Genomic DNA, 25,263 nt, shown 5'->3' with positions numbered 1-25,263 from the left:
TGTGCTTGGGGTTGGGGGGGGTGTCATCTTGGCAATTCAGGCCCCGTTTGATCTATAGAGAATGCAGTGGAGATGTCAGCGCTGGGAATAGTTTTTTCCCCCGGGGGAAGCAGACACAATCGGTGCACCTAAAAACAGGTATAAAGTCAGATGTGAATAGAAGGAATGGCTTTGAAATTGTTCAATTAGTGTCTTCTCTGCTTCTTCGCTTGTCACCGATACGCCACGCTCAGTGTTGCGCGGTTCTCTCTTAGCTCCTCGTAAATACGCCGTAATTACCCAGTTAATCAAGCCCATATGCTAATTATTAGGACTATGCTCTGCTTCTGACCTTGTGCGACAACAAGTGAAAAGTAGACCGGCCAGTGCAGGGCTCAATGTGCAAATCTAAGCACTGACATATGCCAACATCTTGTGCAAAGTCCTCCGAAAGACTGCTATTGTCTTCCATTCTTAGTTCTTGTTATGTCCGAACGCCCAATGACTTTGCCAAACGTCATCAATGAACAAAACTCTGCCTTTTCTCACGCCGCCTCCGTTCCGCCAACTCTCCATCAAGGTGCCAAAGAGCACTCAGGGAATCGGCGAAAAAGAAAAATAACCCTCACCGCTTCCCGGAGCCGGCGGTTGACAAATGATTGGCGCCGGTTCGAGTGCAGAAGCGATTCGGCCACATCGGTAATATGATTGATGAATATGACTGGCGTCACGTTGGCGGTCATCATTCAAGATGGAGCGAGATATCACCCCGAGGAGCTTACACGTCTTACCAAGTCACTGGAAACCAAATGTACTCACATGCTGTACTGCAGTAGAAGTACGTATACAGTACTTGTGTGAAAAAAAAAAAAAAAAAGGAAAATACACCAGCATAGCCTTGCGTGGCCTGTTAGCTTGGGCTTCAGGAGCTTTGCGGAAAGTATTTCGGAAGATCCATGTCTGAAAATTTAAAAGAAAAAAGCCAACTCCTCATTTAGTGTAACATTTTGTGTTATATTAACACTCTTACGAATAAGTCATGGTACCAACGTAGCAGCTGTGGCTAGCTTTTGTCAGCTTGTTTACATGGCTAATGCTAGCTTAGTATTGCTGATGCTGCTATTTTGTTGAAGCGGGATAGTGTTTGTTCTCTGTGACTGTTTATCGCAACAACACACTTTCATAATCACATGCCATTTCGAACGGCCTTATTTGAGAATTCTGCCCTAATTACGCACTGATTACATCATTTTTACGTTGCGTTGTCATCCACAGAGGTTTTAAAAACGTAACTGTCGTGATCTGTGTTTGTGGACTATTGGATTGTTTTGAATAGATTTAATTTTGTTTCCTGTGTCCCTTGTTCATGTCTTGTGTGCTCATTTGGTTTTTTGGGGGGGGTGGGACTTTGTGACTTTAGTATTTTGATTTTTCCATTAAGCATTTTTCCCTTTCCCCCCCCCCCCCTCAATTAATACTTTTTGGAGAGTACCCCTGCTTCCCTGCCTTACTTCTTCTGCTTCCTCGCATTTGAGTCCACCATGAGCCTGTTTTGACAAGGGAAAATGTAGGAATTAAAAGTAAAATGTCATCAGGTGGGGAAAAAAGTACTCAAGTAAGGTACAGACATTTTAGTACAGTCAGAAGTATTTGTACTGTTACTTCCCACCGCTGACGGAAACAAGTTTACATGTGTCACCTCGGTAGTTGAAGATGCAACAGTCTACCGAGATGGATTTTGTTGGCGTAGCCGCAGTTGCATAACGTTGACAAAAAACCTGCGAGATCGCTGGGTAGGACGCAAGGGAAAGGGAAGCAGCTGATTGGCTGACGTAGCCAGAACGAGGCTTCCAAATGGCACCCAGAGTGGATGAAATGCTAATTGAATCCAAGCCCCGTTGTAATTATTTTCCACAATGTTGCATATTAAGCTGCGCGTAGCATAACGTGCCAGCCAGCGCGCTCACGGGGGTGATAGATTTCAAAGCGGGACGGCGCATCAATCACTGTACCGAGGTGATTGGTTGTTTGTGTGTGTGAGCGCGAGGCGGTGGGCCCTCCATCTTGAACATGCGAAGGTCGGCTGATTGCTCTCTCCACTTTCGTTGGCGCAACCTGACACCTGTCTTATAAAGCCCGAACTCAGAGAGCAAATTCGTATTTACACTTGGACTCGTGCATGATGGCATTTGGGTCTCTCTTCGACCTGAATTATCTGGCCTGTTCATGTGTGAGGATTGTTTTGGAGCCAGGTTATTGTGCTGTTGTACTTGTGTTCCTGCATCTGCGAGATAGTAAATGAATGTTTGAACTTATTGTAAATGAATTCCTGCTGCTTCTGAGTTTAGTTTAGTTCAATTCTGCCTTGCAACTTCGATGCTGCCGACTGTCCCTCCCTGATATCCAGGCCCTAGTTCGAGTGTGTGTGTGACTGGCATATACCATTCTCATCATCATCATCATCATCATCATGAGTTAGACAGATTCTCCCTAGCAACTGTGGTGGAATTGATCAGGTCCTCTCTACTCTACGGAAAAGTGGAATGTTTGAAGTGTCGATGGTCAATGTGCCCTCCGAGTCACATTAGTTCGTTAGTCACATAAGTGAGATCGAATCCTTCAGATCCTTCTTGAGGATTATTAAATAACAAGTGAATCATCTCAACACATGAATTAACATTTAATATAGTTTACCATTTCAGCCGCTTTTATACTCCCATCTCGGTGATGGAAAGCGTCACCCGTGTCACTCTCCACTTTATCTATCCTCGGTTGACACTGACGGCAGTGCTACTGCTACTGACAACAGCATCATTATATAGTATTACATTTTTACAAGGCATGAAGTTAAATCCAGCCATTCCATCCATTTTCCACTCCGCTTATCCTCATTAGCGTACTGGCGTGCTGGAGCCTAACAACCAGTTATTGCTCCCGCTTGAACCTCTCTACTGTCTCTCACCCTTAGTTTGTCTACTTTGACCCTATAGCAATCAAGGTATTTCCAATAACAGCCATGCTTTTCAGCATTCAGAAAAAAGTCAATGTTTGGCTCATTGTTAATACCTCCAGATGGCCTTCCGTAATGCTATTCTTCTCCCAATGTGGCAAAAAAGTAAAGCATGTGGGTGTTCGGGCTCTTGACGGTTATGTATATTTTCAGCGTGCTGCCGTGGCCTTCGGAGGATTAGTCACGGGGCTGTGAGCGTTACCGAAGTGGAATTAGGACCCTGCTGTGTTTGCAAAGCAGCACGGGCAGCAGACAATCGTCCCAAACAAAAGGAGGGGGGAGCGAGTTTAAATGGTGTTAGGATGATGATTATGATTATGGGTCCTTGGAAAAGCATATCCTCGCTGGACCCCAAACGTTTGACAACCCCTGATTTGAAGGACCTCGGATATCCAAACTGACCAAACCGCCGAATAAGTTGCTCGGCCCGTTGACATTCCACGGGGTTAAGAGCAAAGGAAGTGCTAATAATCAGTAGAACTCCCCTCTGAGCTAAGCTATCATCTTGGCCAATAGATTTTTTTTTCAGCTCAAGGGTATTGATCATCCACTAGAATGACATCACCTGCCTGTCTGATTCAGTGTCCTTTCGCGCTGATCGGGGTCAATTAGACAATTAGAAGCAAACGTGCCCCGACAATAGACTTTAATGACATCCCGTTCTTTGGTCCTTATATATATATATATATATATATATATATGTATTGATTAAGACAACAAAATGTGACGGATTTTCTATTGGAAGTTTTGTCTTTTCGCCCTAATATATATATATAAACACACACAATATCTAGCCCAATACTTTTAAGTATCTCAAATACTGGCGAAAAAATGGCGAAACGTACCTCCTACTGAATTCTCAATGCAATTCCGTCATCGTTTTGTTTGAGAAGTTCATGTCTGTGTAACAAAAAAACAAACCAAAAATGAAGTTGATGCTGTCATCGCCCAAACGCTTACCTTTCAGGTGGATTCATTACGCCTTGATCATTTATGCTGTCGTCCTAAAAACAAGATGGGCTTTGATCACCGGCACCCAAAAAAGCTCCCGCAGAACTGACAGCATTTTGAGGCGGAATTGGCGTCATGTTCGACTAAGCCATTGTTTGATTTGTTTTTCGTATGCATCGACCACGGGACAACACGCCAAGCATTGACTTCATGAAATATTTAGCAGGGTAAGGCAACAAAGCCCCAAATGTCCACTATTGGTTTGAATTGTATTCAGGCCAGTTGGTGTTGCTTTACTTCCCACTCTTGTACTCTCAATCCGTGCTTGCAACTACCCACCGACTCGGAATAGGTCACCCAGGTGGTGTGAAATCTGTATATAATGTCAACAAAATGAACAAGACTAAATAAGTACAATATTCCTCAAATAATCAAATTCACATTTTTAAAACCATAAAAGCAGTTTGTGACATCAGTACACTCCTGCAGCGCCTCCGTTGTGTCTTGGGATCAAACTGATTCAAATATAATATGGCGTCCTCGCAACGAATGGACAGCGAGACGCGGTAGGAACTCCAAAACAGAAATTAATTACAGCCATCTGTTAATTCCCACTCTCTATTAAATACAATAAACGGGTCGGCATTGCTTCACTTGCCGCTAATGCAAAAATAAAAAATGAAAAATTTAAGTTGTTGCTACAGTCCACGAGCAAACGCTTTAACCCTGCTAAGTCTGATCCATTAAATAATTGACAAAAAAATGATTACAGACGGAAGCCTTTACTGGTTCTTAAAAGAAATAATTTCCATTTATGACTTTCAGTTTGTATCATACTGTATATGTACTGTATATGTTTTATTTTAATTATGTTTTAAGTTAATTTGTTCTTCAAAAAACCCTCTTTACACTTTATTGTACTAAATAGTTTCTCTTTGTTTATCCCTTTTTAATTGCTACGAAGCTCCCAAGGACATGCACCGCGAGCACGTTGGGATCAAAACATCGGCGGGCTAAAGCGGGATGACGCTGCCAGGGGCGTTAGCCTCGTTTTCCTCGCCTTGATCTGATTCCCAACGTGTCAACGGGACGGTGAAGATCGCAAAACTTAATACAGTTTAATGATGTGATCTAGTTCTACCTGGCGACAACCATGCCTTTTTGAATAATATATAGCCCTATATAATAAGTGATTGATCTTGACTTGATGTGCTGCGATGGGGCTAAATCATGTAAATACCCCATGATGTGCTGGGTTGTTTCGGGTTATTTATTTTACAATCCACTGACTGCGCTGTTTAGTTGTTTTTGGCCTTGGTGGAGGTCTGCGCTCGAGTATTTTTCTTTTCTACCCGCTTGGTAGAAAAGGGTTGTTGGTCAAAACAAGATGACGCGATCTGTCCTTGCTTGACACAACGTGGGTATAATGTTACTCACCCCGAAATGCTACCGTTTGCTTGCAAATCCTGTCTGTCTTTTTGAAGATAAACGCACCTTTAAAGGAACTGAGCACACGTATCAGTCCACATCAGATAGCTCGTTTGCATATCTGGCCTGTCAATAACAGTGGGGGGGGGAGGGGGGGGGGGGCGGTGGATGAAATTCACCATCATCGCATCTCTGTTCTTTGTTCTGCAGGCAAATGTGGCGGGTGTGCTTCAAAGGCATTTTAATGGGGCGGCTGTGTGAAGATGCCAGCAGGCCAATTACGGATGTGGGCTACACTTCAGCACTTCCCTGAATCTTGCTGCACAGATACGGTTAGAGTCCAGATTCCTCTCCCGTGGAATAACTGACCTTGGTAATATGGAAAGAACACGGGGACTACTTCAGGTTTCTAAAGCTCCTGCTGAAAGATTGAAATATCGACTGCTTTCAAGCCATTGCTCGAGGCCTGTGTTGACGGAATTGGAAGGATCGAAAGGAAACACAGCAGACTCAGATGATTCACTCTGCTGACAACAAAGAGTTAACCGAAGCGTCCGAGTCAACTATGTCTGTTGAATCTGCTTAATTCAGCCAGTGAAGTGAATCCTCCGAGTCCAGGAACTTGAATCAATGAACTGAATTGCACGAGTCTGCTAACTCAAGTCAGTAACTCATCTAAGTCTGTGAACTTGAGTCACTGAACCATATTGTCCGAATAAGATAACTCGAACCAGTGAGCCGAAATATCCTAGTCCATCGACTCATTCAACCAAATTGTGTGAAGCCGCTGCATTTTTTGGGGACGTAGTGGACAAAAAATATCTGTCCACATTAACTCAAATCGGTGCTCCAAATAACCTAAGTCTGCAGTGTTCCCGTTGAGTTCGTTAACTTGACTCAGTGAACCAAATTGTCAGTCTGCACTCAGTGCAACTCGGTGCACCAAATCATCTTAATCTGCTGTGCCTCTGTCGAGTCCTCTTACTCAACACAGTAAACCGAATAATCTGAATCCATAAACCGGAGCCACCAAATCGTCAGAAGCTGGGGTGTTTCTGGTGAGTCCGCAAATCTATGGCAGTGAGTAAAATCTAAGTCTGCTAACTTGACTCAAATGGTATGAATCTGCAGTATTTCCGTACTTAGCAGCAGGCAGCCAGTAAAACTGTACCAACGGTGGGGCATCAGCATCTGTAATAACTGTAACACAACATCTGTGATGGGAAGTAACGAAATACAAATACTTCATTATTGTACTTAAGTAATTTTTTTAGGTTTTTGTACTTTACTTGAGTATAGTATTTATATTTGTGATGACATTATACTTTACTGCTCCTTAATTTTTCAAAATAAACTCGTTCCTAATTGCACTTGCAGTCTCGCGCTGACCCATTGGCTTGGGCTTCAGGAGCTTTCCTGAGTCTTTTATCTGAATCTGAATTTTTGAAACTTCTCCTTCAGTAGGGAATGTGGATACTTTTGCCACCTCCATCCAGACGCTGAAGAAAAAAAGAAAAAATGGGTCCCAGTTGGTGTGAGGAAGGCTTGCCCATCCATCTGCTTTGAGATGAGTGCCCTTGGATGTCACAAAGTGCCTCAACATGCCCCAAATGCTCATCAGCCAGGAAGAGCCTCGCGCCGCCCTGCCTCTTCTCTACTCGGCTTTGGCACTGGCGTTCCGCTCTCAGCAGGACGCGCTTCATTTGACCACAGGGAGGCGTCTCGTGATTGATGACTCCCACCACGGCGCTTCGGCTGCACCGATCTGGCTCAGGCCTTATCTGCAAATGCGTGTGGCCTGCCAGCGGGCGATTTCTAGCAGCGGGTCCGCGGGCCGTAGCTTGGTGATCCACAAAATAATTTGCAGTAAATTGTCATATCGTTTCAAAAATATGCACAGTTCTGCACACCTACATATGGGGACCGGCGCGCTAATAAGCCATATTTTGTCCTATTTTTTTAGCGAATATAGGCGTATTTTCCAGAATTAAAGATTACGAGAAAAAAGTTCTGACTAAATCTTTGAAAAATGTAACTTTATCCTTGTAACTTTTTAATCTTGAATAAATATGTCAGATTGTTTTTTTTTTCTTGGAAAAATATGACTCTATTCTCATAATATTACAACTTTTTTTTCGCTAAAAAGGTTTGACTTTGTAATCGTAACATTGCGACTTTTTTCTCAAAAATTTGCAACTTTTTCATTCCTGTAAAGCATTTTTACGGGAATACGTGGTAGTTTTGTTGTTATAATTGTGAGGGGGTCCTTGGAAAGACTTCTGCTCTGTAAGAGGTCACAGGACCAAAAAAGTTTGTGGAGAGTTGAGTTTTTGTGTTGGTTGGAATATAAAGTCATTGGTTTTTTTTGGGGGGTTTTTTTCAGTCGAGTATTATTTTTAAAAAAAATTTAAAAAAAAAACAATACATGTTTGAACACAAGAGCATTCCTTGGCCACCTGGGGTCAGTTTAAGACAGACATTCGGATATACTCTAGAAAAGACTCCTCTCTCGGCTTCTCAGGACAGCAGTAATATTAGTTGTTCTTTATAGAGGATAAAGAATGGATGCCTGTGAGTCTTGTTATATTATCTTTCTACATTTGTTTCTCTCCGATTTGTGTTCCGATATCCATTTCTTAAAGGCTAGCAACACCGCCACATAGATGCTAATTGTTAGCCTATAGTGTTTCCCATTGTATGTTAGCATTAAGCTAGCCGACGCAGTGTAGTGGTTTTAAATACACAAAGTGTGATTCTCTCAGTTTTGTTTTGGTTTAGTAATGTACTTTTTGGGGCGAAGTGAGTTGAGTCACTTATCACCATACAGTGCTCGTATCTGAAGTTTGTGCTCACCAGTCAAAGTAAAAAAAAAAAAAAAATGTTTTAAAAATCAGCCGATTGACAGCTCGGGTTACTTTTAACTCAAGGCGTCGCTGTATATAAATCGAGTCGATAAGGGGGGAAAAAAAGCCAAAGTATAAGAAGAAAATCTGAATCTTGTGAGAGTTAATCGTAATGTTCGAAGAAAAAAAGTTGGAACAATTACTCGTCCACAGTCCATGCACCTGGTTTCGGCACTGTGAAAGCCTTAAAACACTGAAAATTAGATGTGTAAATACAAACAAATGACTAAACAGGGATTACAGTGGCAGTAAAGTCACATGCTAATGTTGCTGTGGTTCTCTTCAGCACTCTACTTCACACTTCTCAAGAATATAAATGTCAATAAGATGGTTTCAAAATGCAAACAAATACAACACAAACGACTAAATAAGCAATATAGTGGTAATAAACTCACATTCCACTGATTTTAATGGTAGTATTCATCAATAGTGGCCATTACATAACATAACAAAGTCATGAAACTACTGGCAAAGAGACAGTAGTCAAAATTTGGACTCATAGGTGGAAATATAGCTTGACAAACACAACTAATTGGCATCTGCTGCCCACCCTCCCAAAAGAATCCACATGAATGACACACAGGTCCATAGATTGTAGTGAAAGGGCGCCATCAGCTGGTGGCTTTAAGAAGTGTAGTGGACTCACCACACACACACACGCACACAAATCTCTCTAATTGCACCTGGCATTTGCATGGATAGAACAAAGTGAAGGCCATTGTGTGTTTTACAGCATCCATCAATCCATCCATTTTCTGAGCCGCTTCTCCTCATTAGGGTCGCGGGCGTGCTGGAGCCTATCCCAGCTATCATCGGGCAGGAGGCGGGATACAGCCTGAACTGGTTGCCAGCCAATCGCAGGGCACATACAAACAAACAACCATTCGCACGCACAGTCACACCTACGGGCAATTTAGAGTCTTCAATTAATGCATGTTTTTGGGATGTGGGAGGAAACCGGAGTGCCCGGTGCCCAAAAATGCTAAAATAGGCATGTTTTTACTTTTTAAGATATATATATATATATATTCACTAAAATACTATTGTTTTTGTTAAATCCTACCTCTGGCATTTCCCAGATGGATTATAAATAAAACATGAATGAAAACAAATAATTGGCATGTATTTAAAAAAAAAAAAAAAAAACGATAAACATATATAATATATTGCTTTTGTAACCAAGCCCCAAATCACTTATTTGAGGTTTATCCCTACTTGTTTAATAATTTGGTGGGTTTTTTTGTTTTTATAAGAGGATTTTTTTGTTTGTTTGTTTGTTTGTTTTTCAACACAATGATAATGGGTGTCAATTATCTGCAGATTTTCACTATTCGTGATTCGGCCTGGTTCCTCAATGTTTTTTTTTTTGTTTGTTTGGTTTTTTTTAAAGGCAGAACTGAAATAATGCGTAATGCATACATGAATAAAGTAAAAGTAAAAGCAGATGTTGGCAAATGTCTTGTTTTGATTAAACCCAACGATAAGCAGTCGGCTTCAACGGAAGACTACATATTGCATATCGGACCTTTTTTTTGTTGTTGTTGTTGTTGCCGAGAGGCTGAAATAACTCCAATTTGACGTTCAACAAGGTCTCCAAACGATGAATCGATTATCAAAAGAGAGAATGTAGCTGCCGCGTCGACATCCGTCGACTGCTGTTTTCTATCCTTTAAAATTACTTTCCGCAACCATGCTCATGCTTTTCAGTCCCTTTTTTTTTTGTTGTTTTTTTTTTGGGGGGGGGGGGGTGGTCAATATGCTGGAACAGTCTCCTGCTTTTTTTTTTGTCACTAGTCCTGTATCGTTAGAATGCACATAAAGTGTCCAATTTTTGTCGAGGTATAACTTTATCACTGGCCTGTTTTGCCTTCTTCCCCCTGGAAGCTTTTCACCAGCCTTTCATCATTCTAAATGCTCCGAAATGGACTGCAGGCCGGCGGCTGGCGCTGCTGGGGCTGCGATGGCAATAACCTCAACTTTGTGTCAGGAGGCGAATTTGGAATCTTCCGTGCTTCTCCTGGCTTGAAATGTATTTAAAAAAATTTTTTTTTTTTTAAAAATACCTCCGCGGGATCCAATAAAAAGGTTTCATATTTAATGAGGCTTCAGGGCATGGCGGCAAGATGGAGGACTTCCTCCCCTTAAAAGTCGCTTGCGCTTCTAGACACGCGCTTCAGAGTTGCACATTTGTGCTCCCCGAATGCGGAGAAGTGTGCCGGAATCGGGTCAATCGCAAAAAAAAAAAAAAAAAAAAGAGAAATGTTGGGGGAAAAAAATGTTCATAATTAAAAATGGTCAATATTTATGTGTTAAAGTCGCATGCAACTGATTTTATAGTTCTAGTCGGCACACTACTCATTACAATTTTTCAAAAAGTCAACAAAATAAATAGAACAAAAACTAAAATATAGAATAATACAAAGACAATACTGCAATAAACTACTAAATTGGTGTATAAATAGAATGAACAACTATTACTGCTACCAGTGCAAATAATACTTACAAATTTCAAAATGAAATCCATAACACGCCATATCCTAATTTTCCATCCATCCATCCATCCATCCATCCATCCATCTTCTACCGCTTATCCGAGGTCGGGTCGCGGGGGCAGTAGCTTCAGCAGGGACGCCCAGACTTCCCTTTCCCCAGCCACTTCATCCATCTCTTCCGGGGGGATCCCGAGGCGTTCCCAGGCCAGCCGAAGGTCTCTCCAGCGTGTTCTGGGTCGTCCCCGGGGTCTCCTCCCTGTGGGACGTGCCCGGAACACCTCACCAGGGAGGCGTCCGGGAGGCATCCGAATCAGATGCCCCAGCCACCTCATCTGGCTCCTCTCGATGTGAAGGAGTAACGGCTCTACTCTGAGATCCTCCCGGATGACCGAGCTTCTTACCCTATCTCTAAGGGAGAGCCCGGACACCCTGTGGAGGAAACTCATTTCGGCCGCTCGTATCCGGGATCTCGTTCTTTCGGTCACGACCCACAGCTCGTGACCATAGGTGAGGGTGGGAACGTAGATCGACCGGTAAATCGAGAGCTTCGCCTTTCGGCTTAGCTCTTTCTTTACCACAACGGATCGATACAAAGTCCGCATCACTGCAGACGCTCCACCGATCCGCCTGTCGATCTCCCGTTCCATTCTTCCCTCACTCATGAACAAGACCCCAAGATACTTGAACTCCTCAACTTGGGGCAGGATCTCATCCCAGACCTGGAGAGGGCACGCCACCCTTTTCCGACTGAGGACCATGGTCTCAGATTTGGAGGTGCTGATTCTCATCCCAGCCGCTTCACACTCGGCTGCGAACTGCTCCAATGAGAGTTGGAGGTCACGGCTTGATGAAGCCAACAGAACCACATCATCTGCAAAAAGCAGAGATGCAATACTGAGGCCACCAAACCGGACCCCCTCTACGCCTTGGCTGCGCCTAGAAATTCTGTCCATGAAAGTTATGAACAGGATCTGTGACAAAGGGCAGCCTTGGCGGAGTCCAACCCTCACCGGAAACGAGTCCGACTTACTGCCGGATATGCGGACCAAACTCTGACTCCGGTCGTACATGGACCGAACAGCCCGTATCAGGGGGTTCGGTACCCCCATACTCCCGAAGCACCCCCCACAGGACCACCCGAAGGACACGGTCGAACGCCTTCTCCAAGTCCACAAAACACATGTCCTAATTTTCACAATTCTATAACAAGTGAACAAATATGCCCAGGAGGGACTCGGCAATGACGCCATTTGATGACATCACGCGGCCTCCCGACAACTTTAATACTTTAGCGCTTGCTTGTCACATTCAATTTCCTGCGGAAACAAAGTTGAGTCCTCACAAGAGGCACAAGAGCCGACGTCACGGCACAAATGTCCAATTGTAGTTGCTTCAAATGAGAGAGTGCGCTTTAAAAAATGGATAACAAGTGGAGCGGCTTGCATAATTTAGCGCGGTTTGTTACGCAAGCGCTCCCGAATGTGAATCGGACCATTGTCTCCTTGTGATCGTCGCCCGAATTGAAGGGAAAGAAGCGCGCCTTTCCCCCGATCTCTTGTTGCCGCTACTTAGCCGGTGCTCGTGCTGAGCCGGCGCGTTAGCCCTCCGAGCGTCCAGCCGCAGTGCAGCGTGCCATTCGTGTGCCAGTCGGCGAAAACAATCGACGGGTCTGCGACGCGGTCCTCTGCCCGCCGCCGGCCTCGTTCGGGGGGAGTATCACCGCTTTCTTTGTCGCCAACTAATCATTCCATTGAGCGTTAAGAACGGGGGCGGGGGGAAATGAAATGTGTCAACTAGTTCGCTGCCGGGAAGGTTAACAAGGTGCAGGTCAAGTCAAATTTGTGACGTCAACTAGTTGCGGTGTCGTACGGGTTCTTGAAGGGATGAAGGCCCGACTAGTCAGAGGCCTAACAGGGTTGCCTCTGAAAGTGTTTGTTTTTTTTTTGGGGGGGGGGGGGGGGAACTGACTAAAATGTGTTTATGTAGCACATCAATGTTGCGACTAGTTAGCTGCCTGAAACGGGTTGCTCACGCTTTGTAGATAAGCAGTTGTTTACCGTACGGGTTCTCATTAGGGGAGCGCCCGCCTCACCTTTTTTGAGCGAGCGTCTCCGGGGGGAAAGAAAGTCTCGTTCCGGTGACATCGTTAAGCACCGAGGAGCGTTGCCGTTCCTTTTGTGTTCTCGCGACGGGGATCTTATCAAGGTTTTCCATGCGCGGCGCACATATCAATGGCCCGTATGTATTGAGAATCCAATTAATTTCCGCCGCGCGTGCGCCAATTAGGCAGAGTCGAGTCACTGTGGGCACACGTTGGCGTGGCGCTCAGGTGCATTGTGGGTAGGTTAGCGGGAGGCGCACTTTTATCTTCTCGCCTCCCCAATGACGCAGGCATGCTGGTTTGCCTTCGCATTGTTAATTTGCAAAATATCTCGATGAAATAAAAAAAAAAAAAACAATGCAAGGGGTGCAAATAAGTCAAAAGGAAGGACCTCACTGCCCTCTGCTGGTCATCATACTGCAATGCATGATGAAGCAGATAAAATGGGCAACAAAATATGTATAAATTACAGAAATGTTCACGTACTAATACGCTCAGGATCAAAAACAAGATGCAAGTAGAATGGAATAATTACAAAAAAATATATACAATTTAATAAATAAATTGTGTGTACTAAAATAGCGAATGAACACATTCATTTTCAATGTAATGAATGAATCACAATCCTGTGGTTGCACAAGTGTGCACACCCTATTATATAACATGTTCAGCAGCGACCCGATCGGATTCAAACTCATGTTAAACGGCAGCCGGCACACACCTGCCGACATTTGATGTGACTGATTAACCCCGAGCGAAGTTTCGTTGTTCTAGTAGGTTTTCCTGCCGTTTTTTTTTTTTTTTTTTAAATCTTGTTTGGAATATTTCATGTGTGTTTTGTAGAATTTAGCTATAAATCCATGACATAAAAAGAGAGTAACTTGTCTTTTTTTTTTTTTACACAATATTGACGCACATGCATTCGGCGTGTGCTTTTTCTTTCGTCCTTTCTGGTTCCCTGCCGCGTGTCCCGTGCCGACCTCGTCTTCGTCACATGTCCTTTGGCCCGTTCATGTGTGCAAAGGAACCTGAGGCAGGACGGCGTGGATGTGGGAGCCGGGTCATGTGAGGGGATGTGACTCGGCCTTTGTAGGATTAACCACGGAGGCTTTTGGATGTTTTAGAAAAATATATCGCAGTGTATCATATGACTGTCTGCTTGTCGTTTTTATTCCAACCAGATGTCACATTGGAAGAAACTCCAGTTAAAAAATAAAAATTAAAAAAAGAACAATAATCAACACCGCATGTAACTGTGCACGATCATTCTTATTTTAGATTATTTTTTTTTTAAAATAAAGTCTATATATGAGTGCATCGCTGTAGCTTTGAATTACTGTATGTACTTGTGGTAATATTATCATGATATGTAAGTCCAGAAATGTAAACTTTAAGCATACTTGTGTTTTTATGTGAACTGCTAGCAAGTACACTTGAATGGACATGTTCAATGGAACTCAATGCAGCCTTAAAGAAACTATTTAAACTTCTATTAGCATTGTTTTGGGAAACAAGTATGTATTTGAATAAACATCCCTCTTATGGGTAATCTGTGCAATTATGTAGCTTGAAATGATTTAATATACAGTATTTGATGATGCAAACATAAGCAGAGGTGGCAAAAGTACTCACGTTCTGTTACTTAAGCAGAATTGTGTAAAAAAAAAAAAGTTTCTTTCACTGGATCAAAACGCCCCGGTAGGAATTTGAAGGAAAACTGTGCAGCGTTGGTGGGAGTGATGGGATCACGCGGGCTGTGGTGGGGGGTGGAGGGAGCAGAAATGTGGGTAGTCATGCGCTAATCTGCTATTTAAAGTTTCTTCACTTGTTTGGAGGGGGCAGCAGGCAACGAAGGAACGAATGAGGAACACGATGTGGCGGTGCTGCTGTTTCTCGGTTCTTCTGGGCTCGCTTCTGGTGGGGGCCCAGTTCCCCAGAGAGTGCGTGACCCCCGAGGGGCTCCGGAGCGGTCGCTGCTGCCCGTCCCCGCCGGGCCTCGACGGCGACCCTTGCGGTTCCGGCGCCGGCCGCGGCCTGTGCGCGTCCGTCTCGGCGGATGCGCGCCCCCACGGCCCCCAGTACCCGCACGACGGGCGGGACGACCGAGAGCGCTGGCCGCTCCGGTTCTTCAACCAGACGTGCCGGTGTAGCGGCAACTTCGGCGGCTACAACTGCGGGAGATGCAAACACGGCTGGGCCGGAGCCAACTGTGACCAGAGAGTGTCTGTAGGTGAGTGCACTGCATGGACATAACATTGGGTAACATTACCAAGGTATGAATTAATTTGTGAAAGATAAAACCATAGGCGGCATAAAAATTTTTTTAAAAATGTGTGGGTGTGACTATAATTTTGATGATTGTAAATTTTTGTCAAATATAAAACTTTTGCTTCGGCACCATCTGGAGGCCTTTTGGTGCAAAGCGACTGTGTTGAATTAGGGGAGGAACTTCATTGCGCCAGGCCATAGCTTTGTCTAATGAAAAAAAAAAAGTGCTTTGCCGCCACCTTGTGGCATCTGTAGACAATTACTAGACATGAATTCCAGTCCCATCCCTTGCCAATAGCCGTCAGCAAGTGTTAAAAAGTCATAATTGTTCATGTTTTCTTTTGGTTTTTGGCGCATTCCACACGGTTATTAAATAGATTCACGCATGATTAATTGACTTAATCCGTTCTTCCCGTCTAATCCTGCAGTGAGGAGAAACGCGATGCAGCTCAGCGCCGCCGGGAAGCTGGCCTTCGTCAACGCGCTGGACCGGGCCAAGCGCACGGTACACCCGGACCTGGTGATCGCCACCTCGCGCCACGCAGAGATCCTCGGGCCCGATGGCAGCAGCCCGCGGTTCGAGAACATCTCCATCTACAACTACTTCGTGTGGAGCCATTACTACTCCGTCAGCAAGACCTTCCTGGGCGCCGGCCAGCCCAGTTTCGGAGGGGTGGATTTCTCCCACGAGGGTCCGGGCTTCGTCACCTGGCACCGGTACCACCTGCTCCAACTGGAGCGAGACATGCAGGTAATTCCAAAGGCCGGTTCCGCTTTTCTGAAGTTTGTTCAGGGAAAATGAGTTTCGCCAACCCGGCAAATCTGAATCAGGGATGAATATTTCACAGCTTGGGCTTCAAAGCAGACGTGACACAGACTTTGTCAAGGCTGTGGAAACTGGCACAGTTCTCCCTCAATCACTTTAGTATTGTTGTGAAGGGAGCCCCAAAACATGGAGATGCCAGGGATTGAACCAGGGACCTCTTACATGCGAAGCAAGCACTCTACCACTGAGCTACATCCCCATGCATGATACTTGAAATAGTATAATACACGTGCCTGCAACTGCAATTGGCGGTTGAGAACCGCTGATCTCGTGTGTGTGTGTGTGTATAGTGGGCCGCATTTCCAAGCAATCGCTGCGCTACTTTGTTTTGGCAAAAACAACCAGGACATGCTGCAGGAGCCCACGTTCGCCCTGCCCTACTGGAACTTCGCCATCGGAGGCAGCACTTGCGACATCTGCACCGACGACCTGATGGGAGCCAGGAGCAGCTTCGACGCCGACTCGCTCAGCCCCAACTCCGTCTTCTCCCAGTGGAGGGTCGTCTGCGAGAGCGTGGCCGACTACGACACGCTGGGAACCGTCTGCAACAGTAAGGCCGATGTCCCTCGCCGGCGTTACCGCGAGGATCCTCCGGTCATGTCCGTCTTCCTCGCAGGCACGGAGACGTCGCCGATAAGAAGGAACCCCGCGGGCAACGTCGACAGGCCCACGGTCCAGCGTCTCCCGGAGCCTCAAGATGTTGCCGACTGTCTGCAAGTCAGCACTTTTGACACAGCGCCGTACTACTCCACATCCTCAGAAAGCTTCAGAAACACCGTTGAAGGTGAGCCACAAATGACTTTCTTCTGGCTTTTCAATGGCTGAAATACCGAAGGACTTTCCGAGACTGGGGTTTAGATGCCACCGCCACCCTTTGGCCTATATTCACATCCCAACTCCTGTTCCCTTTTTCCTGACTGACTTTCCTCTCGCTTCTGATTGGTCAAAATGAAAAACTCCTCGTAATATCGCCGTTACAGCGCCATCTTTCGATTTGCCATTCTTTGTTTTTTGGGTTTTTTTTCCCTTGAGGTATTTTCAATCAACGTAAGGAAATGTTCAAAAATAATAATCTCATTATTAATTGACTACCTAACCTGTGCCTGTTCCCCAAATGACTTTCTTCTGCATTCTGATTGGCTGAAATAGTGTACCTTTAATTTGGCATGTGTGGATGTGTTTGATGGGGTCTAGGCTACAGCGCCCCCCAGGGGAACTACGACCCCGCAGTAAGGAGCCTCCACAACCTGGCCCATCTGTTCCTGAACGGCACGGGGGGTCAGACCCACCTCTCGCCCAACGACCCCATCTTTGTCTTGCTCCACACGTACACGGACGCCATCTTCGACGAGTGGCTGCGGAGACATAACCCAGGTGCCTTTTTTGTGTGACGCCAAATGCTTCGCGATCGCTCTCTCGTCAGCGTCGAGGACAATGTTGGACTTTCTCGGCAGATTCGGCTGTGTATCCTGAGCAAAATGCACCCATTGGTCACAACCGGGGCTACAACATGGTTCCTTTCTGGCCTCCCGTGACCAACGCTGAGATGTTCGTGACCGCCCCCGGAAACCTCGGCTACTCTTATGAAGCCGAATGGCCAGGTAATTTGAATGAATTTCCATGTGAACACATTGATTTTCTCTATGAATAACGATTCACTATATTGTTATCAATCCATATTTTTGCTCAAGCTCAAGCTTTCACGCTGACCGAAATGATCACAATGGGCATCATCGCCGCACTCCTGCTCGTCGCCGCCATCTTCGTGGTCTCCACCTGTGCCGTGCGCTCCAGGTCCCGCAAGATGGAGGCTCTGCAGCCGCTGCTCGGCGATCGGTACCAGCGCTACGACGACGGCAAAAGCCAGTCGGTCGTCTGAGCGCGCCGCCACTCGGACCTTCGCCATTTATTGCTCGTATTCTATTATTTTATCTTTCAGACCATTACAACGAGAATAATCGGACATTGTCAGAACGCAGAAGGATAATTTAAGTTTATGATGACACACTACAGTACACCCATGCAAATGTGTGGCTAGGGTAGCCAAAAATTACTCAAGTAACAGTATTGTTACTTTAGAATAACGTGACTCAAGTGAAACAAATAATTACTTGAGTCGTCAGTGAAAAAACTACTCAAGAACAGACTAATTGGTGAGAAACCTATCATGTTTTTTTTTTTTTTTAGATTAGCGCAAGAACTTTTACATCGGCAAATTCGCTATTTTGTCATGTTAAGTGTCTTATCATGATAAAACAGCAACTATCTTTTTTTTTTTTTTTTTTTTTTGCTTAGCATGCTACTTCAAGACAATAGCAATGTAAGTCCAAAGAAATTAAATACATATATGCCCAATTTCCTACTAATTAACATGTATTTTATGTGTACCGCCATGCAATATTTTTTTTTTTTTTGGGTCAAAAACTGTCGTAAAATCATTGTAATTGCACCTTTCGGTCGACAGAGGGCGGCATAGTCCTGCAAGTACGCCGGTACAGGACAGTTTAAGGATGAGATTTCAATAAAAAAAAAAAACAGCAACAACTTGCAATCGTGTGTTGTTTTAAAGAGCAGCTGAATATACATTTTTTTTTTAAAGTCACGTCTCTGTTGATTTTAAGTTGCTAAATTAATGTTTTTGTTTAGTTTTGTCACCCTTAAACCTTTTTTTTGTTTTTTTTACTTTAAAATGACACCAGACATGTACCAAGCGGTCTGCTGTACTTTTTTAATTATATATATATATATATATATATATATATATATATACATATATATATATATATATATATATATATATAAAATGTTATTTATTAATTTTTTATTTATTTTATTTATTTTAAACATATCGGTGACTTATCTTGAATTTGTACATGGGGTTATTCGAGAACTGGGGGATAATTCCCCCAATAAACTTCAAATTTCCCATGCACACAACCTCAGAAATATGCGATTGTTGTGTAAACTGTATTTTTTTTCCTGAGACAAAATTTAACTGTAGCTGCAGTAAAAGTGATTCCTAAATATTATTGAAAATACCAAATAGCTCTTGTACCCCCCAAAATCGCTTTTTTTTCTGTTGACCTTCCATCTTGGTGACCAATTTAAATACTCACTTTAACTAAATAAATTGTCTTATGAACTTCTCTTTTTGGTATGATTTTGTTGTCTTCCTTGTAATTGTTAAATCCTTTTGTTTCATCGCAGACATATTTCAAATCGTAGTAATTATGCTCCTGAAGTTGTGTCTCTCAATATACATGCAACCCTGTCACTAAAACCTTTTAGAGGAAGAGAAAATAAGTCATTTATTCTTTATTATGTAGCTAAGTTTGTTCTTAGCCAGTTAGCATGGCAGCTAACACAGCTAGACATAAAAAATTGTGACATTCGCATTGATTTGCAACCTTAATATTGTAATTAGAGTAACACTAACATTGAATTAGTATTCAAGTAAAATGTCACGATTTAATTGGAAAGGATTTATTCAGCAGTATATTTAAAATACAGTCATAGCTGCCATTGGCGGGGAATTATGACCGGGCCGGACCGCGAATCGTAAAAATAATTGACGCTCATTATAATTGCATTGAATTTTTATTATTATTATTTTTTTAAACCTAAATTTTTGGGGGAAGAAACTGACAATAAGCATTTTCGGTGTTGCCCCACCCCCTAAAGAAATTGATTAAAAAAAAAATTATTATTATTTTTTGGGGGGAAAAATAGGTGAATGGGCAGTACATTTTTCAGGTGCCAAAATGTATGACAAAATGCAGGCTCCCTCTAGTGGCATGTGAGAGAATCAATCAGTTTAGTTGTATTTAACATTTAAATTCAATACACTAGCATTTGATCGTTAACATCTGTTTCTTTTGTAACATTTAATTTAGGTATAATTTCTATTTAACTTTCATGTGCAGTACATTTTTATATTAATATTAATATTAATATTTATGTATTAATTTTTGAGAATAAAACCGACAACTTTTGGCATCACTGCTGTATGGTTTGGAAACGAGTGGGACATTTCCTCAGTGAACGCGGAAGTGGCTGTTGTTGTGGTGATTGGCGTGACGTCACCGTGCGGTTCACCTGTGCGGTGTCCGATTTCAGACGGCGGGAAGGGGAAGGCAAGGACGGTGGGGGACGGACGGAGCGACGGAAGGAGACTCAATGGTAGGACTCGCCGACATTTCCACTCACTTGTTGCCATGAGCATGACTCAAGTCACACTCGGGAGACTTTAGCGTACAACGCAAAAAAAAATAAAAATTAAAAAAAAAAAAATATATATATATATATATATATTTTCACGAAGTATTTTGCGCGTCGACTCGTCATGGACGAAGGTGCCCCCTCCTCCGCGTTACCCGAATTGAAGGACCTGGAGAGCAAGCTGGGTCGCAAAGTCCCTGAAAGTCTCGCACGCTCGCTGGTGGGTGGCAAACACGACAAGGCGACAAACCCGGCGACGACACGCCTGGCGGCGGCGGCGCGTCCCGGGCGCAATTCCGCCGACTTTGACCGGCTGGAGGGCAAAATGCTTTTCCTCAAACAAGAAATGGTGAGTGAAATCACTTGGTTTCTATTGTACACACTGTTCAGTATAGCATGCCCTTGTTTGGTTCGTAAAAAAAAAAAACCTATATAAAAAATTAAAAAACAGTTTTAAAACAAGGCTAGACTGTCCCACTGTTAATTACAGGGGGTGGGTAACGTACTACTCATAATGTTCCTGGGTTAAATTGATCCATGTATCAGAAATGCAAATACACATTCTATATGTCATTAACTTTAACAGGTCAATTTAACCTGCAGCATAATGAGGGAGTTCATTTAAGAGCATTAATAATAAGGTTTCTGGGTCAAATTGATCCACATGTCAGAAATGGCAAAACACAGTTTATATGCTATCAACCTTTAACGGGTCAGTTTGACCCGCAACATAACACGCATGTAAACTTAAAAGCTGCAATAATGTTCCTGTGTCAAACTGACCCACGTGTGAGAAATGCAAATATGCAGTTTACATGTCATTATATTGAACAGGGGTTAACTTAAGAACAGCAATAATCATGTTCCTGGGTCATATTGACCCGCATGTCAGAAATGCAAAAACACTTTTTACTTTAAATGTCATTAATGGGTAAATTTGACCTGCAACATAACGAGCGAGTTAATACAAGAGTAATGGACGTAATGGAATAATGGTGTTCCTGGGTCAAATTGACCCGGGATGTCAGAAACAGAAAATACAGTTCACACCATAATAAACTAACAAATTTAATCAGTATTTAGTACATTACCTTCATTTTAAATGATTAACTCTAAACGGGTCAGTCTCTGTACTGTGAGTAGCATAGGGTTAACATCTAAGCATTTAATTTTTATCGTTGTGTTGAGAAATTGACGTCAGAGTATTTAAAGCACACCCAAAAAAAAATGCAAGGAAAAACGTGTTACTAATTGTGTAGTTTCACATAATTTGCTTTGCGTATTTTATACAGGTCTCTGTATGAAGATGGGGCTGTTAAATGCAAATACTTCAGTATCTTTTGCTGAGCCATTCACAGCTTTGTTAAAGGCCAATTTTTAAATTTCATGATCACGTGATAGCAACCCCCCCCCCCCCCCCCCCCCATTCATGGCTACAAAAGGTATTAGACTTCCAAAGCAGATGGTCAACCTGACCGAGTTTTGAAGACTCTGGGATTGGAGCTGAAAGGCTTTACATCGATCTGACAGCAAACACAGGCGTTTTGTTGTAAATCCATTCAAAATCCAGGATACTGTCTATTTCCTGACTGCGCCTTTATAATTATGTGTCTGTTTGTTCTCAAGAGAGTGTCAGTAAAATAGTACCAAAGCCACGAAAGTTGGCATCCAAAAAAGCTTTTTAGGAGGGGGCAGGGTTGGGGGGTTGGGGGGGGGGGGGGGGACAGTCCCCAAAATCTCTTAGCAACCTGAAATCTGGTGCGCATGTCAATCACGACTAGACCCACAAAAAAGTCTCAAAAAGACACAGGAAGTCAGCCATTTTGGTTTTACGTGGCCACTTAAGGGGAATTTAGCCATTTTCATTGGTCCTTGCAATTTTTGTCCAATGGCCACCAAATTTGAAGAACTTATCCTAGAGAGATACCGTCGATGGTGCTAAACGGCAAAACATTCCAGGTTTTGTTACCGTGTATGGGTAGAGCATATGACTCACGATAAAAACACAAAACTCTACTATGAGTTTGAAAACTCCCCCCCCCAAAAAAAACAATTTCACTTAGCAATGTGAAATTTGGTAGGCATGTCAGTCATGAGAAGAAAAATCACAAAGAAATCTGCCATTTTAGGGCGATTTCTGCCATTTCCATTGGTCCTTAGAAGAGGAGCTTGTCCCAGAAATGAACTATCACATTTGATCTTCTTTTATCACCTTTTGCAGCTTTTATGTTCTTTTTCAAGTGCATCGTGATATTGTTTAGTCATATATTTGGGGATTCCTATGACATGCTTTAATGTGCAGGATAACTTGTTTTGTTTGTTACTTCAGCAACCGCCTGTGAGAATTTCTGTAGGTTGGTGCTGTTTTAATGTAATTTGTTGACATTGACCCCAAGCGTGGCACAGAGTGTTTTAAATCCTTCCCGGTGTGACGCAGGCGAACCTACGCGCCATCGACGTGAAGCTGATGCAACAGCTCCTATCCATCAACGAGGGCATCGAGTCCATCCGCTGGGTGATCGACGACAAAGGCGACGCGGCCAGCTTGACGGGCAGCCTGTACAGCCTGTCGGACAGCCAGGACGGCGGCTCGCTGCCGGGCAGCCTCAGCAGCCTGAACGACGCCAACAGCGACGAGCTGGACGCGCTGTCGGTGGGCAGCTACCTGGACACCCTCGCCGAGGACCTCCTGGAAGACCCTTCGCCCACCAACCTGGACTGCTTTGTGGATAATTCAGTAATAGACGGGGACGCCTTTGTTAAATCCCCAGTGAAACTGAGGGTAGAATCGGATGAATACTACTGCTTTGGGTAATAATGATTCTAGTAGAGAGATGAACCTTTTTCTCTGTGTGTGTGGTTTTTAATGAACACTACTGACTCACCCGTGTGACTTTTTGTTTTACTTTGAAACTCGCCACACCTCACATAAACTGCTTGCGGTCACACCCTTACTTACTGACTTAAGCTTTGTCAACTGGTAACTTTTGCAGCTGTGTCTTCCGGTTTTGTTGGGTGCAAACGTCATATTTATTTGCTACCACTTTATTTATTATTTTTATTATATGTTTATTTTTATTGTTTTTACTGGTTTGTACACTGGGGTGGTACCCTCAGAGATGGGACTGGGATCCTTGACTGTTACAGCTTGGGATCATAACTGGATCCTTTTAGGCGTAGAAACCGTACCTTGGAATGTTTTTGAGTACAGTACTTCGAAAAAGCAAAATATTGTTCCCCTTAAGGTACTTTTTATTGGAGGGGGAGGGGGTCCTTCAAATGTACTTTTGTAGCATGGAGACTTGACTTTTAGGGCCTGGGAACAAACTGTGCGAGGAATCTTAGACTCCAATCTTTTGATCTGGTATGGTAAATGTTATGCCTAACCAGATTTTCTGACACGCACTCATGAAAAAGTACAGCGTTGTAATTTTAATGGGTACAATGGCTTGTCACTAGGGTGGTACCGTCAAGAGTTAGGACTTTCAGACGCTTGGCTGTTGACTTTTGCAGCCTGTATTCTTTCAGGGCTTCAAACGGTACCTTTTACAGTCCAATCATTAGTCCTAAACAGGAGAGATTGGAACAGGTTTTCTGACCCGCTAATAAAATATACCTTTAAGGGGTAAAATGTCTTATCACTAGAGTGGTACGCTCATAGTAAGGCTTTTTGGATGATTGACTTTTAGAGCGTGGGAACTTATTGTAACTTTTCAGGTTCAGAAATAAGACCTGAGAATCCATTAAGTCCTAAGCTGTTTACATTTTACCAGATTTTTAACCTTGTATCTTTTAAGGTATACCTTTACCCTGCTGCTTTTGTACCCTCAACACTTTTCGTTCTTGGGAACATGCCTTTGTCCTTTCAGCCCTGGAAAAAGGTACAAGCCATGACTTGGGAGTGCAATAAATACCCCACTGCACTAGTGCAGATTTGTGAGGGATTGAAGAGGACTACTTTTATCTCTATTTCTCTTTAAGCTAGAATCAACAGACCACCATCAGACAACTTCAGTAAAGGAGAAGATTTAGCTTGAATAGCCATTTGTACGATTGGACACTGCATGCTGAGTGATGAGGGTGCTTTAATTTAAAAAAAACATTATTTTTTTTTATTGCATCAGTCTGAGTCAAGAGCAGCAGGATCACGACACTGTAGTCTTAAAGGACCCAGTTTTAGTTGCACATTTAAAGCACACGAGAATGCTTGACTGAAAACCAAAGCAATTTGATTGTCTCGTAGATAACGTCAGCCCGCAGCATTGGGGAGTTGTTGATGGCGAACACGTGTGAAACACATGTTGGCTTTGTCAGCACATTTCCAAACCTCCTTTTGTTAATGATTTGTACATGTGTTTTAGCTTTCATTGTCAGACTCTGCCTTGTTTTGTATTCTTTGTACCGATTGTTGATGTTGAGAAAATGACATGATAATATATTGTGATTTGTTACACAAGGTTGTCTGGCCTTTTTCCCCCCTCCCCATTAGTTCCACACAGATAGTTGCCTAATCCAGACACATTAAACATGCTTGTAACTTTGTCTCACCACAAGTGCAAGGCAGCTTAATTAGGTTTTATGCTACCTTTATCTCATTCAGGCTTTGGGAAGATTTAATCTCCATGAAAATCCGGTCCAAACTATAGAAGCTTTTAAATGGAAGCACTTAACAGACATTTGACTGTTAAGACTCCTTTACAAATAAGCAGGTTCTGCAAGTTTATCGTCTTTTGGGACGAGGCCTGACATCTTTAATCGTACCGGACGTGAGATGTTTGTTGTCGAGATTTCCAAAACGCTACGTGCAAGTAACAAGCCAATTGAGGAGTGCGCAATCACAATTTAGTTGTTGTGACTGAGTCCAATTACAATCCCTTACAGTCAAGACTGTGGCGTCCAGCAGGGAGCCATTAGCAAATTAGACAGTGGTAAAGCGACACCGTCTGGAATCTGGGAAACTGTCGCCATGCGACCAAATGAGGATACAGGATAAAGGTTATTTGAGTAAAGGGTTGGTGGGAGTAATTATACCCCTTTCAGGCTACTTCATACTGATTTAATCAGTGGTACCTGTCTTCTAATCACGC

The 25,263-nt window shown here is 43.4% G+C and overlaps 2 protein-coding genes and 1 non-coding gene across 9 annotated transcripts in view; 2 read left to right on the top strand and 1 right to left on the bottom strand.

The window, feature by feature from the left end:
* The window catches only part of LOC133472795 (5,6-dihydroxyindole-2-carboxylic acid oxidase-like), a 54,874-nt gene extending 36,372 nt beyond the window's left edge, over positions 1–18,502 (top strand). For 5 of the 7 annotated variants that reach the window (XM_061764155.1, XM_061764156.1, XM_061764157.1 and 2 more), the window contains 8 exons: positions 5,579–5,700; positions 14,707–15,094; positions 15,561–15,883; positions 16,304–16,508; positions 16,575–16,742; positions 17,153–17,332; positions 17,413–17,559; positions 17,650–18,502. In XM_061764155.1, coding sequence (XP_061620139.1) covers positions 5,632–5,700; positions 14,707–15,094; positions 15,561–15,883; positions 16,304–16,508; positions 16,575–16,742; positions 17,153–17,332; positions 17,413–17,559; positions 17,650–17,837 — 1,668 coding nt within the window. In that variant the 5' untranslated portion in view covers positions 5,579–5,631 and the 3' untranslated portion in view covers positions 17,838–18,502. Of the gene's footprint in view, positions 1–5,578; positions 5,701–14,699; positions 15,095–15,560; positions 15,884–16,303; positions 16,509–16,574; positions 16,743–17,152; positions 17,333–17,412; positions 17,560–17,649 lie in introns of all 7 variants that reach the window. The other 2 variants (XM_061764159.1, XM_061764161.1) reach the window with 2 other exon arrangements.
* trnaa-cgc (transfer RNA alanine (anticodon CGC)) lies at positions 16,086–16,157 on the bottom strand. The gene has a single exon. It is a non-coding gene; the product is annotated as a tRNA-Ala (tRNA).
* A 1,644-nt stretch (positions 18,503–20,146) lies between the features above and the next one.
* On the top strand, positions 20,147–24,632 carry LOC133472866 (leucine rich adaptor protein 1-like). Its single transcript, XM_061764349.1, has 2 exons — positions 20,147–20,525; positions 22,614–24,632. The coding sequence occupies exons 1-2, from the start codon at positions 20,301–20,303 to the stop codon at positions 22,989–22,991; spliced, it is 603 nt and encodes a 200-aa protein (XP_061620333.1). The 5' UTR covers positions 20,147–20,300; the 3' UTR covers positions 22,992–24,632.
* The last annotated feature ends 631 nt before the right edge of the window (positions 24,633–25,263 follow it).

Source organism: Phyllopteryx taeniolatus, chromosome 23 (assembly GCF_024500385.1).
Source record: "Phyllopteryx taeniolatus isolate TA_2022b chromosome 23, UOR_Ptae_1.2, whole genome shotgun sequence".
In the NCBI taxonomy this organism is placed as follows: Eukaryota; Metazoa; Chordata; class Actinopteri; order Syngnathiformes; family Syngnathidae; genus Phyllopteryx; species Phyllopteryx taeniolatus.
Note: the sequence above shows the minus strand (reverse complement) of the source record. Positions and strands in the feature narration are given on the sequence as shown.

Bases quoted from the DNA above. Each gene is read 5' to 3' on its own strand.
- LOC133472866 (XM_061764349.1), top strand. From the start codon at position 20,301: ATGGACGAAGGTGCCCCCTCCTCCGCGTTACCCGAATTGAAGGACCTG. The intron at 20,526-22,613 runs GTGAGTGAAATC...GGTGTGACGCAG, and splicing joins TTTTCCTCAAACAAGAAATG to GCGAACCTACGCGCCATCGA.